The sequence below is a fragment of the Ahaetulla prasina genome, chromosome 1 (assembly GCF_028640845.1).
Source record: "Ahaetulla prasina isolate Xishuangbanna chromosome 1, ASM2864084v1, whole genome shotgun sequence".
NCBI classification, from domain to species: Eukaryota; Metazoa; Chordata; class Lepidosauria; order Squamata; family Colubridae; genus Ahaetulla; species Ahaetulla prasina.
In genome coordinates, this window is record NC_080539.1 from 141549403 (window position 1) to 141566230 (window position 16828).

Sequence of the window (16828 nt, forward strand, 5' to 3'; positions counted from 1 at the left end):
TGACCATAGCAGCATGCCCATGGTCATAAGCCCTGATTTACATTTGGATGCTTCAAATTGACTCACGTTCATGACGGTTGCAGTGTCCCGGGGTTATGTGATCACCTTTTGCAACCTTCTGACAAGCAAAGTCAATGGAGAAAGCAGATTCACTTAACAACCATGTTACTAATTTATTTACTGCAATGATTCACTTAGCAAATGTGGCAAGAAAAGTTGTAAAATGGGGCAAACTCACTTAATAAATTTCTCACTTTAGCAACTGTTCAAAGTTGCAAGGGCATTAAAAAAAAAGTAACTTATGATCATTTTTCACACTTATGACCATAGCAGCATGCCCATGGTCATAAGCCCTGATTTACATTTGGATGCTTCAAATTGACTCACGTTCATGACGGTTGCAGTGTCCCGGGGTTATGTGATACTTTGCATGCAACTCTTAGAATTTCTGTTACATCTGCAATACTTACATGGTCATAGAATTGAACTGTGGGAGATGAAATCACTTAGTATATCAAATCTATAGAAATAAAAAAATAAAAATTATAAAGGTTTGGGTTTATTAATGCCAACACAAAATTATTTTGGAGAAATTAATTTGAAGCGCTGAAATTTAATTAGTTTGTGGATCACTGCCTTTCATTTCCAACATGTGAAGTCATATGTATGTAGATTGTCTGCCTTGCTGTGCCATAGTCAGAATCAGTGTTTACTGGTAACGTTAATTCCAATGACATAAGTATTATGCATTTTTATTTCCTCTTTCTTTCTATACTAGGGATGCGGACCTGTTCCTATTAGATTCAAAACGAGCTCAAGCTCCTCATATTGGCTGGCTTGTGTTTGATATCACTGTGACCAGCAACCACTGGGTGATTGACCCACAGAATAATTTAGGGTTGCAACTCTGTGCAGAGATGCAAATTTAGAAAGATTCTATTTAAGTTGAACAAAATATGTGCTATCAGAGTAAGGGAGATTGTGCTGAGGGTCCTTTTTGTGTGCCTATTCTTTCAGCCATTCATGGTTGATGAATAACTTCAGCTCCTGCTTCGTTCTTCCTTAGCGTAGCTCTTTATCTTTACAAAGTTTAGTCTGGACAGCTGTTTAAATAGGAGGTGCTGTTAAAGACAGTATTGTAAAAGACAGTGCGTGGCTTAGCTTGCCTCCTCCATAAGGGAATGATCCAACTGACATGGAACATTTATTCTTCTAAACATCTACATAGTGTGTAAATTCAGGTCAGCCCTGATCAAAGCCTCTATCACCTCTGCAACTATCTTGGCCACTCTATCCACCCAACCCCACAAGTCTGGAAAAAGAAAATAGGATATTGGTTTGGACTGAGAACAGAGCGGTGGTTCCTAATACCGGCATGTCTGTTTTCAGCCTCTACCCGGAGTCTTTTTCTCCTAGTGGTTGGAAGGTTGAACAACTCATCTCTTGTACTCAAGCTGTCCAGTGAGGTTGCCAGAAGGAAAATTCACAGGTATCCAATTTTCCAATTTCATCATGTAAATGATTAGTTCAGTTAATCACTATAGAGGAGCAAATGCAAGAATTACATGCACAATTTACAGGAAAAAATACTTGCTGCCCTGAACCATGAATAAAGGAAGCCAAGTTTAATTTAGCTGCAACAAGGGGTATACTATACGGCTCGGCTGTATTTATTTTTAGAGAACCAAGAGCTACATTTACTTTTTTAATCTATATGCAGTATATAGGACCTCCTCTGTTTTGAGTTAGGATATGAAGCCATGAATGAACTTTATGATGAGATTTGCTACATCTATGTTCCTCACCATAAGTAATTTTTAATGCAAATATTCCAGTAGGAAAAAATGGGTAAAATCATAACCTTGGACTTGGTTTCCAGAAAGAACTATGAACTACATACCCTGTTTCCCCTAAAATAAGACATCCCCCAAAATAAAGCCAAGCACTTATTTCGGGGGTTCAAAAAAATATAAGACAGGGTCTTATTTTCTGGGAAACACAGTATCTAACATATTTGGAAAATACAGGTAATCCTCGATTTACAACTGTTTTCTTAGCAACTGTTCAAAGTTGCAAGGGCATTAAAAAAAAAGTAACTTATGATCATTTTTCACACTTATGACCATAGCAGCATGCCCATGGTCATAAGCCCTGATTTACATTTGGATGCTTCAAATTGACTCACGTTCATGACGGTTGCAGTGTCCCGGGGTTATGTGATACTTTGCATGCAACTCTTAGAATTTCTGTTACATCTGCAATACTTACATGGTCATAGAATTGAACTGTGGGAGATGAAATCACTTAGTATATCAAATCTATAGAAATAAAAAATAAATAAATAAATAAATAAATAAATAAATAAATAAATAAATAGTCAGGTTAGCTGAAGTAGAAAATTTCAGAATGGTCCTTTTGGAGAATTTAACGTGCATGCTAAGTTTAGGGGTTCCCAGCTTCCATGATTGCCAAGATGCTGCCTCATTTTATCATGGATGCCGGCATCCCGGTATAATCAGTTGATTCCATCACTGACTGTGGGGGGTGAGTTGTTGGCCCCCACGGGGAAGGTCCGCAATCTTGGCATCCTCCTGGATACACGGCTGTCGTTAGAAGACCATATGACGGCCGTCGCCAGAGGGGCTTTTTATCAGGTTCACCTGATACGCCAGTTGCGTCCCTTCCTGGACCGGGATGCTCTGTGCATGGTCACTCATGCCCTCGTCACTTCCTGTCTGGACTACTGCAACGCTCTCTACATGGGGCTCCCTTGAAGGGTACCCGGAGGCTTCAACTGGTCCAGAATGCAGCCGCATGGGTGATAGTGGGAGCGGCTTGAGGCTCCCATATAACACCTATCCTGTGCGGGCTGCACTGGCTTCCAGTTGTCTTCCGGGTGCAATTTAAGGTGTTAGTGACCATCTTTAAAGCGCTCCATGGCTTAGGACCAGGATACTTACGGGACCTCCTGCTGCCACCGGTGGCCTCCCATCGACCAGTGCGCTCCGATAGAGAGGGTCTCCTCAGGGTGCCGTCGGCCATACAATGTCGGCTGGCGACCCCCAGGGGGAGGGCCTTCTCTGTGGGGGCCCCAGCCCTCTGGAATGAACTACCTCCAATGTTGCGCCAACTCTCTGACCTCCGAGCCTTCCGACGTGAGCTGAAGACTCTTTTATTTCAGCGAGCAGGACTGGCCTAATAGTTTTTAATAGTTTTAATTAGTTTTTAATGGGTTTTAGCAAATTTTTACATTTTGGCCAATTTAAAATTAGTTTTTTAAAATTGCTCTTAACTTTTTTATTATTGCTTTTACTTGGCTGTAAACCGCCCTGAGTCCTTCGGGAGAAGGGCGGTATAAAAGTTGAAATAATAAATAAATAAATAAATAAATCATTGGCTTGACACATGTGGGCTTTGATCAGAGATGTCCAACTTCGCAACTTTAAGACCAGTGGACTTCAACTCCCAGAATTCCCCAGCCAGCCATTCTGAGGAATTCTGGGAATTGAAGTCTACAAGTTTTAAAGTTGCCAAAGATGGACACCCCTGGCTATGGTAGTGCTATGGGTAGAAGGAATCATAGCACATAGATAGTGCTATGGGCAGAAGGAAGAGAATCCAGATTTATGGAGAGAGTCATTTATTTCATTAACATGGGCAGACCACTTGTGTTGTGCTACTGATGGAAGGAAGGTGTTAAATTTCCCTGGTTTTTAGCATCAGGGAAATACTTGGTTTTACTCAAGCATTCAGTATTGAGAGACATTGGTCCTCCCAAAATTGTCTAGTATTGTATTACGGCTATTGCTCTTTAATCTTTTAAGCGATCATTTATTTTTATTTTATGTGAGCGTTTTATCCTCTGTGATTTATGGATTAAAGCAGATCCTGAGATCTGTAGGATAATAAGTAGGTGTAAATGTTTAAGAAAAATGAATAGATAATCTTTGAACAAATTTTCTATTAGTGATTAAAATAACATAAGAAATGCAGAACCAGATTCTACTGAGATACTGCATATCTAATGTATGCAGAATTAAATAGTGCTGATTTTCACAAGCATGTCCTCAGGCTCCATACAATGTAATCTGCACCTTTGTTTGTCATACTAGTATAATTCTGATTAACTTGCAATGTGTCAGCAACAAAACCCAGGAACTATTTCTCTTAGCTTTAGTGCTTCCAACACCCTAGACCTTCTTTTATTTAGTTGATTATGAGGCTGGATTGAATCCTCTTGTTGAATTAAAATATGTTCCTTTTGGATTTTAATTGGGTCTGTGATTTTTAATTTTAAAACAGATAAAAGGGATAAAAAGATTGTTTGAAATTGCAGTATATTGGAAAAGATGTAGAAAATAAAACTAGAGTATGAAAAACATACCTGCTCATCATAGTTTTGCATTTCCTTCTTGGTGAAAACAAAAAAAAAAAGTCAACATAATATTGAAATCCATTATTTTTCCTTTGAAAATGGAATTTGGTATCAGAGTCATCATTTCTGCATGAAATATGGCTGATTTTCTGCTAAAAACACATTTTATATTGAATTGTAGGTCTAAAGAGCAACATAACACATACGGAGTCTGTCAACATATAACTTATTGTTTCCCTAGGGCTGTGCTAAATTAAGAAAGGATCATGCTTTTTCTAATTCTCTTTTCTAAATGTCTGCATATATCTTTGTAGTGGTCCACTGGGTTCTGTTATAGTGTACATTTTAGGCTAGAGGGAGTTGTGATTTTACAGGAGAAACCATCACTTCCAACTGATACAGAAGGTGAGAGGTCAGCTGATGAATGGAAGTGTTAAAATATATGCAGATGTAGAAACCATCTGAAAAAGCCTCTTTTATTATTTTTTCCTTGTGTAGCTTTTGATATAGCCCCATTGTTTTAGCACCCATGCTGCAATGTATGATTTAAAAAGAAAAAGAAATAAATCTGATTTTTATGTTACATTTTCTATGTTTCCATCTCATCCTAAATTGTAGGTTAAACACATTCAAATGTTAGATTAATTTGTAACAGTTAATAATGGATTTATTTCTTCTAATATCTGTAGGCACCAGATTTAATTTGTATAGCCAGGGCCCAAAGAAAATTAGACTGTGAGAAATGTACACATTTTTCTAAAAACACATTTTATATTGAATTGTAGGTCTAAAGAGCAACATAACACATACGGAGTCTGTCAACATATAACTTATTGTTTCCCTAGGGCTGTGCTAAATTAAGAAAGGATCATGCTTTTTCTAATTCTCTTTTCTAAATGTCTGCATATATCTTTGTAGTGGTCCACTGGGTTCTGTTATAGTGTACATTTTAGGCTAGAGGGAGTTGTGATTTTACAGGAGAAACCATCACTTCCAACTGATACAGAAGGTGAGAGGTCAGCTGATGAATGGAAGTGTTAAAATATATGCAGATGTAGAAACCATCTGAAAAAGCCTCTTTTATTATTTTTTCCTTGTGTAGCTTTTGATATAGCCCCATTGTTTTAGCACCCATGCTGCAATGTATGATTTAAAAAGAAAAAGAAATAAATCTGATTTTTATGTTACATTTTCTATGTTTCCATCTCATCCTAAATTGTAGGTTAAACACATTCAAATGTTAGATTAATTTGTAACAGTTAATAATGGATTTATTTCTTCTAATATCTGTAGGCACCAGATTTAATTTGTATAGCCAGGGCCCAAAGAAAATTAGACTGTGAGAAATGTACACATTTTTCTAAAAGGAGGCAAGGAATAGACTGGAACCTGATTATGAGCTTGATAGTGGTTGAGGAAATAGGCTTTCTCTATTATTTTCTTATAAAAATAATATGAAAAAAGTGAGGTTCTACATTTAGGCCAAAAAAACAAAATGCACAGGTACCGGATATGTGGTACCTTGCTCAATAGTAGTAACTGTGAGTCTTGGAGTCCTAGTGGACAACCATTTAGATATGAGCCATCAGTGTGCAGCAGCTGCCAAAAAAGCCAACACAGTTCTGGGCTGCATAAACAGAGGGATAGAATCAAGATCACGTGTTAATACCACTTTATAATGCCTTGGTAAGGCCACACTTGGAATATTGCATTCAGTTTTGGTTGCCACAATGTAAAAAAGATGCTGAGACTCTAGAAAGAGTGCAGAGAAGAGCAACAAAGATGATTAGGGGACTGGAGGTTAAAACATATGAAGAACGGTTGCAAGAATTCGGTATGCCTAGTTTAATGAAAAGAAGGACTAGGGGAGACATGATAGCAGTGTTCCAATATCTCAGAGGTTGCCACAAAGAAGAGGGAGTCAAACTATTCTCCAAAGCACCTGAGGGTAGAACAAGAAGCAATGGGTGGAAACTAATCAAGGAGAGATGCAACTTAGAACTAAGGAGAAATTTCCAATTAATCAGTGGAACAACTTGCCTACAGAAGTTGTAAATGCTCCAACACTGGATTTTTTTAAGAAAATGTCGGATAACCATTTGTCTGAAATGGTGTAGGGTTTCCTGCCTAAGGGGGTTGGACTAGAAGACCTCCAAAGTCCCTTCCAACTCTGTTATTATTATTGTTATTATAAATCACTACTGTCTGGTTTTTATAATGAGAATCTGACATGCATCGGTATGATTTTCCTGGGTGTGAAAGCAATTCTATCTGTCTGTCTGTCTGTCTGTCTGTCTGTCTGTCTGTCTGTCTGTCTATCTATCTATCTATCTATCTATCTATCTATCTATCTATCTATCTATCTATCTATCTATCGCCCATCTCACCACAAAGATGCTATGGGTAGATACGAAAGGTAGGGCATTTATTGGGAAAATGGGATTTGGAAGAAGGAGTAATTCTTCCTAGAGATCCAGTCTGAATTCTCCTTCTCTTGGTCCATCCCCCCCATTAATCCTTCACCTTAAAACAAACAATAAAAGAAAAACTACATCTAATTATAGATTATTAGCGTGCCAGATCAGATTTGGCTCTGAGTTTCAAAGTACATGAACTGTATCTATGGCATAAGCATTTAAGATTGTCTGGATGGTCATTTCTCACAAGTGACTTATGGTATCTTCTATCCGTGTTTCCCCCCAAAAAAGACTGTCTTATATTTTTTTGAACCCTGAATTAAGCGCTTGGCCTTATTACCATGCACTCAAAAGCCCGGTTGGCCTTATTATCAGGGGATGTCTTATTTTGGGGGAAACAGGGTACATTCTTCCAATTTCTATCTGTCAAAGTAACATCCATGAGGACAGACTTTATATCACTTCAGTGATGGCTAAGTGATGAAAATAGTATACTGTAAGTCACTAGGGGGAAAATAGCTAAAATTGTATCAGTTTCCCCAGGGAATGCTCTTACTATGAGATTTTAGTTTTCCCTTTGGCCTCTCACCCTGTAGTGATTTACGTAAAAGGCACCACCTTAAGACATTTGTGGATTGTTAAATCTGACAGCTGTGGCTTGTTGTTTGTTTTATTTGGCTTACAGCTTTCTATTTCTGCATACTGTATTGTCCCTACTAATAATTAATCTTAGGTACTTAAAAAAAACAACTACCAGTGTGTGTATTCTTCCATTTTGAGTCTATTTACCATAGCCGACCAAGTTGGCATTCTATCTTTCTCATTTATTATATTTAGCAATGGGGGATAGTAGAGGACAGGAAGGCCTGGAGGAAAGTTGTCCATGGAACCGCAATGGGTCGGACATGACTTCGCAACTAACAACAACAACAACAATACACATAGCAAATTATTCTCCATCCCTGTCAAATATATTTCTGACTCTCTATAGGCCGTCCTCATTTAGCAACCACTCATTCAGTTTGAACTTGCAACCAAGCTGAAAAAGTGATACTTCGAACAATCTTCAAAATTCTGGCTATCGCAGCATCCCCACAATCACGTGATTAGCCCAGATTTCCAGTTCCTGTGGTCATGCGATTGCAATTTGCAGCCTTCTCTCTGCCAGCTTCCCAGAAGCAAAGTCAATAGGGAAGTCAGCTGGTAGTTGGAAATTTGTAAGTATGTGCTTAACAACTCATGGTGATTCACTTAATGACAATAACTGGGACTGCTGGAATTACCATTGTTAAGCAGCATAGCATCTACTTCACAACGTCATCACTTAGCAATGGAAATTCCAATCCTAAGTACTTTTTTAAAGCAAGAACTACTTATATATGAAATCATGTTTAAACATTCAGAGATGTAGTCCAAAACATTCTTAATATAGAGGCCAGAATACAAATACTGTAGTCCATATAAGAACTAATTATGGGGATATGAGACCTAACTTGATATCATACACCAGAAAGTTTAGTGTGTTTGGTAAAAGACCACACTGAGATAGAACACTTCTAATACAGAAGGCAGCAACATTTCAACTTTGAAAAGACGTCTATCTGTTTCAAAGAGTTGTACCTCTTTTTTTTCTGTGACCCAAAATAATTATGAAGGGATCATATTTATTCCCTGTGCCGTCATATCTTTATGATTATTACAATGAAGTCCAGTTGGAATCAAAAGAAACCTTACAACACTTCATTCATAGTGGAAGTATATTGTATTGAAAAGTTGGTTCTAGTATTTCAAGAGTACATTTTGTGACACGATTGCATCGTTTTTACGTTTTGAACAATATATCCTGCTGTACTGAAGGAATGTGTACAGTAAAACATTCTGAAATGTTCATAAATCTTTCAGAAGGATTACATTACATAGCTTTTGAAATATCATTGTCAACATGTACGGATAAAACCGCAAAACAACTCTGTCACATTAATGTAATGTAATTCTGGCTTCAGAGAGGAAAAATACCTATTTTTTTAAAATAGTTTTTTTGGCAATAGTTATGATTAGCTTTTCTTTTTTTCTTTTAATCCAAAGTGAATTAATTCTCAGTATGGGTTCATGTGTGAGACTTTGAGGCAGGCATAGAAATGAAGTATGGTTTCACGCAGTTCTCATTTCATATGGAAATTTGGGCTATGCAAAGGTATAAAGGTACAATGTCCAATCCATACAATCTGTCCCTCCACCCACTTTGGGTGGACAAGTGGCCCTTTATATTTTACTCTATTTACTTAGGCACGTGGATGTCTGTATATTTGGAAATAAATCCCAACAGCTGTAGATGAAAGTAAATTCAGACTTATATAACTTGGAGTGATAAACCTTTACAGCGAAACTACTACAGTATTTAAACTAGAATTATTCCATTGATCTCAAAGTCCTCCAAAATCTTCCCACTCCTCCTTCCCACTCATCTACATTTTTACACAGTGCTAACAATAATAATACAATTACATATACATCGTTTTAATCTTCCAACTTCTAACCTTAACGTGCTCATTATAATTATATTATTTTATGTATCAATATGTATAATACTTTCCCCCCAATTTGTACTTATCCCCCACAAACAGTACTATTCTCTCTTTATAATTTTTTATTGCTTTCTTTAAAAATATATTTCAACATCCATTACATTTCTTCATACAATCTGTTTGTTGATTCCTGTTAAGTCACCAATATATTAATATTTTAAATATTGGTCAAATTCCACCATATTTCCAATATCTCAGTTTTCTATAAAGACCAATAAAACCATTTATCAATAAAATTTAATCGGTCCTGGGATTATATCTCTGAGTCCCCTGAATTTATAGTCTTTAAATGCTATAAATTCTATTATATTTTTGCACACTGTTAATCATAATAATACAATTACTTATACATAGTTTTTATCTTCCAACTTCTAACCTTAATATGCTCATAACATATTATTTTATGTATCGATATGTATAATACTTTCCCCCCAACTTGTACTTATCCCCCACAAACAGTACTATTCTCTCTTTATAATTTTTTATTGCTTTCTTTAAAAATATATTTCAACATCCATTACATTTCTTCATACAATCTGTTTGTTGATTCCTGTTAAGTCACCAATATATTAATACTTTAAGTATTACTCAACTTCCATCATATTTCCAATATCTCAGTTTTCTATAAAGACCAATAAAACCATTTATCAATAAAATTTAATCGGTCCTGGGATTATATCTCTGAGTCCCCTGAATTTATAGTCTTTAAATGCTATAAATTCTATTATATTTTTGCACACTGTGCCTAATGCCTAATGCCTAATCACAATCTTCCACCTCCTAATCTTAGTATATTTATGGTTATAATAAATTCTATTATATATCTATATATATGTTACTATTTCCCTAGTTTATACTTTTTATTTGTTTCTGTTAGTTTTTAATACAATCACAGTATTGCAAGATATTCTGTCTCTATCCGTCATCTCTCAGCCTTTTTAGAATTTCATCATTTTTTGACTTTTTGGTGATTCTTTTATATTTTACTCTATTTACTTAGGCACGTGGATGTCTGTATATTTGGAAATAAATCCCAACAGCTGTAGATGAAAGTAAATTCAGACTTATATAACTTGGAGTGATAAACCTTTACAGCGAAACTACTACAGTATTTAAACTAGAATTATTCCATTGATCTCAAAGTCCTCCAAAATCTTCCCACTCCTCCTTCCCACTCATCTACATTTTTTTAGCTTTTACTATCTGGAGAGCTTTTCAGTCATGGGAAACCATACTAGCTCCTGTTCTTCTGGACTCCATTTCAAGTATGCAAGAAGTAACCTTTTTTTTTTTTTGTATATGTTTTATTTACGGGTTTCCTTTAACAGCCAACATATTTTGTGGACAGTGTAATGACTGGGTCAATACATTTTTTACACAGTGCTAACAATAATAATACAATTACATATACATAGTTTTTATCTTCCAACTTCTAACCTTAACATGCTGATTATAATTATAATATATTCTTTTATGTATCAATATGTATAATACTTTCCCCCCAATTTGTACTTATCCCCCCCACAAACAGTACTGTTCTCTCTTTATAATTCTTTATCGCTTTCTCAAAAAATATATTTCAACATCCATTACATTTCTTCATATAATGTATTTGTTGACCCCTGTTAAGTCCCCAATATTTTAATATTTTAAATATTGGTCAAATTCCACCATATTTCCAATATCTCCATTTTCTACAAACACCAATAAAACTATTTATTAATAAAATTTAATCAGTCCTGGGATTATATCTCTGAGTCCCCTGAATTTGAAGTCTTTAAAAGCTATAAATTCCATTATATGTTTTGCTCACTGTTAATCATAATAATACATTTAAATATGCCTAATCACAATCTTCCACCTGCTAACCTTAGTATATATATGGTTATAATAAATTCTATTATATATCTATATATATGTTACTATTTCCCCAGTTTATACTTTCTATTTGTTTCTATTAGTTTTAATACAATCACATTATTACAAGATATTACAGTATGTCTCTATCCGTCATCTCTCAGCCTTTTTAGAATGTCATCATTTATTGACTTTTTGGTGATTCCTTTATATTTCTCTTTTGGGATCCTATATTTCTTTCTAATATTTTTATATAGAGTGAATGTTCTCTCTGCCTTACCCTTTATCTCCTTCTGCTGCATCATTTGGATGCTCATCCATAACCCTTTCATTATTTTTGGGAAGTCTTCTTTTTTCCCCTCTGTGCTAATATAAGCTCTTAAGGAATTATCTATTTGATTCTTAGATTTTATTGTTATTGTCTTTTTATTGTTTTTGTTTTTGTGTAGCTTATTTTGATTTGTCTCCTCCACCACTCCTTCTGATTTCTCATCTATCTTCTGACTGTTTTGTTCCTCTTCTCCTACCAATTGTTGAGGGTCTTCTATACTCACTTCTTTATCTTTAGACAATCCCATCATCTCATTATGATTCTTTGTCACACTTTCATAAAAACTTTTAGCTAATCATTAACATTTCTTCATAGAACTCTATTGTCTCCTGCTGAGTCATTTTGTACCAAATTAATATATTACAAATTACTCAATATATCTCTAATATTCCAGTGTCCCAATATCTAAAAACTTCCAAAAATAAAACAATTATTAATATTTTTTTCAATCCCAGAATTATTCCTCCAAATCCCCTAGCTTTCTAGTCCTTAAAAGCTATAAATATATACTTTATAGTCTTTATAGTTTCTAACTTATACCTTCCCAATTTTCCAAATTTTAGTGTCTTATTTGTCTTTTCTTCTTTCTCTCTCCCTCAACCCCGCTTTTCTTCTTTTGCCTTGTAGGATGATCTATCAAATGATTTTAGTGAATCAAATCCAGCTTAACCCACCAGGTTTCCTCAAATCTTTCAAATCTACCTTTCAATGAACAGTTCAATAATGTTTTGGTATTTATGTTCAGTTGCTTTAAGAATCTTCAAACAGCTCAATAGATATTTCCAAGCCTCCAAATCGTCTTCTAAGATAAAGTCAAGGTCAAATAGCCTTCCAGGTGTTGTTTATTTTCCCTCCTTTCACCACTTTCAGTCAAATTTCCACCGTTGCAGTAATCTTCTTCCTCCAATAGATGGCTCCCCCGCTCCCAATTCCAGCATTCAATAGAGTGTAAAAGTTAAAACAGCTGACTGTCAGCTATTCGGGATGGGGGGGTGAAAATAGAGTTTAGAAAAGCAATTTCTCCCAATAATCACGTTTCACTTTTTCCAGGTTTTCTGTGTTTTAAAACAACCTTTAAATATTTCTTTTGTGTCTGAGTCTTTAATTTTTAGTATTTCTCTTTAATTTTTAGTCTTTAATCCTCCATAAATCCAATAGCTGTTTTCTTACTATTTGGAGATTGTTTTTAAAATTTTTAACTTGGGTTAAATCTTTGGGGTAAAAGTTGGAAGTTATCTCACCCAGGTTCACTGCTCTGTCCACACATCGCTCCACCACAAGATCTTAGTGTTCCGGTTGTCACAGTTTGTGACGGACCAAGATGTCCGTCGTCCCTGCTGCTATTTGGGAGAGCTCTTTTTGGATCAATGAGGAAATTGCCGTTTCTTTACCACCCCTCCAGGGCAGATTAACCCCATATGGTCTCCCGGCAAACAGTTGCTGGCTGCATTTCATGGAGCCCGGCTGAGCTCCACTATTTTCCAGCTGTTCCTGCCAAGACGTCAACCGAAAGTCTCAAGAAGTAACCATTTTTGTTGTGCTAATTCTTTGTAATGGAGAATCCCAACCATATATACAGATGGTTGCAGTGTTCCTGTCCTAAATTCAGGACCTATTGGTGAAGAGTGCTTTAATTTGGGTTCTTGTACGAAACAGGGGCTCAGATTCTCAGCCATAAGTAGTCTCTTCCAACTGAGGAATACACTTTAAAAAGTGGACTAATAAATCACAATAACATGTGTATTGATCAGACTATGTAAAGTGAGATTGGAATCCCTACAATAGTTATGTCCAAGGACTTGCTCTTGGTTAGAAGGAAATTGAACTTTCTGAATATCAGTCTCCTAATCACAAATGCTTCTGAATGAAACCCTGGATTCAAAGATATTTGGTATGCAAGAGTCTATCCTTTGGAACAGGGGTCACCAATCTTTTGGACCTCAGGGACCACTAAATTCATCATTTTAAATCCTGCGGACCACTAATATGATTTTTTTAAAAAAAAAGATAAATAGTATTTAGTGCAATATAAAAAAATGCAAATAATTTTTCTGCGGGCCACCAAAAATTTATCACGGACCACCAGTGGTCCCTCGACCACCGGTTGGTGACCACTGCTTTGGAACACAAGAAGAACTCTCTCTCGGGCACATGGTACTAGTTGCCCAGCTCTTTGGAAAATGCTCTTAATCAATAAGTAAAGGCTTCAGTTATGAAATAGCCAACTTTGGAGAAGTTTTGAGATCTTTGGAATAATTCTGAATTAAATTCTTCAGTAGTTTTGCTGTAAGATTTATAATTCTAAGTTGTGTGATTCTGAATGTACTCTCAACTACAGCAGGGGTGGGCTCTTTTATGACCTGTGGATTTCAACTCCCAGAATTCCTGAACCAGCCATGCTTAGTTGTGAAGTCCACAGGTCGTAAAGGGGCCATAGTTGCCCCCCCCCATCTGTAGTTATACTCTGGTTTCTCTTTAGATTGTTTAAATCTTTCACCTTTAGATCATATCTACAGTTGTCGGGATTTCTTCCCACATTCATAGAAATGTACACTCAAAATTAAAATTGGATATAACTGTAAAGCAAGAAATTTTTTAAAAAATCTCTGACTACCTTGGCTTTTCAAAAGACCAAGTAAACACAAGATAGAGAGCCACATAAATTGCTTTATGGCTGTTTAAGAGTACCTCTACGTATCTCAAGGATTTATATAAACTATTACTTGTCGGATCTTTGTTGTTATCTTATTACTAACCTGGTATTATTTTAAAGGGCGTTTGCATTACATTAAAGGCTTTATATTCCTTGTTTTTGCTTATCGCACAATATATACATTAATACATTTAGAGTACTTAACATTGTTAATATATTTACTCTATTTTCTAAGAACTCTTTTGGGAAAATGTTGATTTTTTTAAAATAGCAGTGTTAGACAACCCCTCATCTGTGGCTTCCTAGAACTCAAAATTGTTTTACTAATAAGAATGCCACTGAGTAATCACAGTGTTCTTTTCTACTGGTTTGCTGTATGGAAAAGTGTACAAATTATGACTTTTTAAAACTGAACCTGCACCAAAAGAAAACAAAAATGGAGGGAAGGAGCCAAAAATGAATGCAATTATTCAGTGTCAGAGCATCTAGCACACAGTCCCACACCAACCTTTATCTTCCATCCTTTGCAGAATTTCCCTTGTTCCCTCAAATTAACAATTGTCTGAATATGTGCTCGGTTATTCTGCTCCTAAGTTTAATTTTCATTTTTTTAAAAAAATCCTTTCCCAGTTATCTGTCATTAGATACATCTTAACCCAATTTAAAGTGCTACATCTGAATAAACACACTGTAAAAGTGTTTATATACTGAAGTGGGTCAATTCAAGGTATGGTATTTGGCTGAGACTTCTAATCTCTCCCTGTCTCGCTGCGAAAGGACTGCCAGGAAAGAGCTGAATTAATGCATTTGTTACACTGGAAGTAGAATGGAAACTGCTTTAACCGCAAATCAAACTGCCGCTTCTTTCATTGATGCCCATGATAGATGTTTCTCTCAAAAATGCAAGCCCTGGCAAAGAGCCACCGTAAGTCTGCCTTTAAAAGGAGAAAGCGTTGGGCTAACTTGAGTAAGGCTTGCTCCTAGGACTGTTATTAAGTTCTTTCTGTAGTGAGAACAAAACAAAACAAAACAACAGAATAACAGAACAAAATAACAGAATAATAGAATAATAGAGTTGGAAGGGACCTTGGAGGTCTTCTAGTCCAACCTCCTGCTCAAGCAGGAAACCCTATACCATGTCAAACAAATGGTTGTCTGATCTCTTCTTAAAAACCTCCAGTGTTGGAGCACTCACAATTTCTGGAGGCACATTGTTCCACTGATAAACTGTTCTCACTGTCGGGAAATTTCTCCTTAGTTTTAGGTTGGTTCTCTCCTTGATTATGTTCCATCCATTGCTTCTTATCTTGCCTTCAGGTGCTTTGGAGAATAGCTTGTGCCTCTTCTTTGTGGTGGTTCCTTAGATACTGAAACACTGCTATCATGTCACCCCTAGTTCTTCTTTTCATTAAACTAGACATGCCCAATTAAGAACAAGCTTGAGAGCATGACATAGTTGAAAAGATATAGGCTTTTTCATCCAAAGTTGTTCTTTAGTTGATCCAACAATTGTTCAGAAGAATTCTACTGAGAGTTGCTGCTCCTAGAACTCAGTTCAGCATTTCTTTACTAACACACTACTATTTAAAGGCTGGGCCATGATAATTCTTCTCCCTGTACAGCTGCCTAGCTTCATATGGTACTGTCTCACTTTCTGAAGGTTCTGCATAATATTGGGAGACACACAATTCTTTAAGATGCCAAAATAAATTTTATTAAGAGCCTGGGGGTTGTTTATTCAACATTCAGATGGATACAACTTCAACGTCTACATTCGGACTTTCCCTTTTCAACTTTTTCTTTCTTTTTCCGCACTTCCACCCCTCCCCCTCTGCCCCACACACATGCCCGGGAGGGGAGTCTCTAATCTGACAAAGTGACTATTCAGTCTCAACTAAACAAATATAATAAAGAAATACGCAGATCCCTCGAGATTAAAATCAGAGTCGATCATGTCATATTTCACCCTCGATTATATATTATTCCTTGAAAGACTGAAGCCTCAGCTGTACCTGAACTTCAGAGTCCTGACAAAAAAATGAGTAATGCCTGGGAAATATTTATGTCTTGAAATGTAAACATATACACACTACCTCCATTTCTTATTTCTCTTGTGGGCAATTTGGGCATACAGGATTCTCAATTTATTTTTCCCAGTTTGTAAAAACAGGATGATCTGAGCTTTTTGCTCAGCTAACGCCTTTGTCACCATTATGTGGAACTATAGCAGAAACATTACATATTTCTGGTACTGTAATAGCCACAAAATATGCTATTCTATAGACCCATACCTTATCTAGAATATTATTCACCTGTTATATGAATTTTGTTTAATGGTAACTTATTTCATATCTCTTTCTTTTGTAGGTCGTAGTATCAGTGTGAAAGCAGCTGGTCTCATAGGCAGGCATGGTCCTCAGTCAAAGCAACCATTCATGGTTGCCTTCTTTAAAGCAAGTGAAGTCCTTTTTCGATCTGTCCGAGCTGCCAACCCTAAGAAAAAAAATCAGAATCGCAGCAAGTCCAGCAACTCACAAAATACTTCAAGAATGTCAGGTGTTGCAGGTAAGAGTGACAAGGTACCCTGTTTTATGGAACACTGTCCTATTT

The 16828-nt window shown here is 36.2% G+C and overlaps 1 protein-coding gene across 2 annotated transcripts in view; it reads left to right on the forward strand.

Annotated features, from left to right (window-relative positions):
* Window positions 1-16828, forward strand: part of BMP5 (bone morphogenetic protein 5) — a 59118-nt gene that overhangs the window by 32000 nt on the left and 10290 nt on the right. For both annotated transcript variants that reach the window (XM_058176911.1, XM_058176901.1), the window contains exons 3-4: window positions 779-918; window positions 16577-16783. In XM_058176911.1, the coding sequence (XP_058032894.1) occupies window positions 779-918; window positions 16577-16783 (347 nt within the window). The remainder of the gene's footprint in view (window positions 1-778; window positions 919-16576; window positions 16784-16828) is intronic.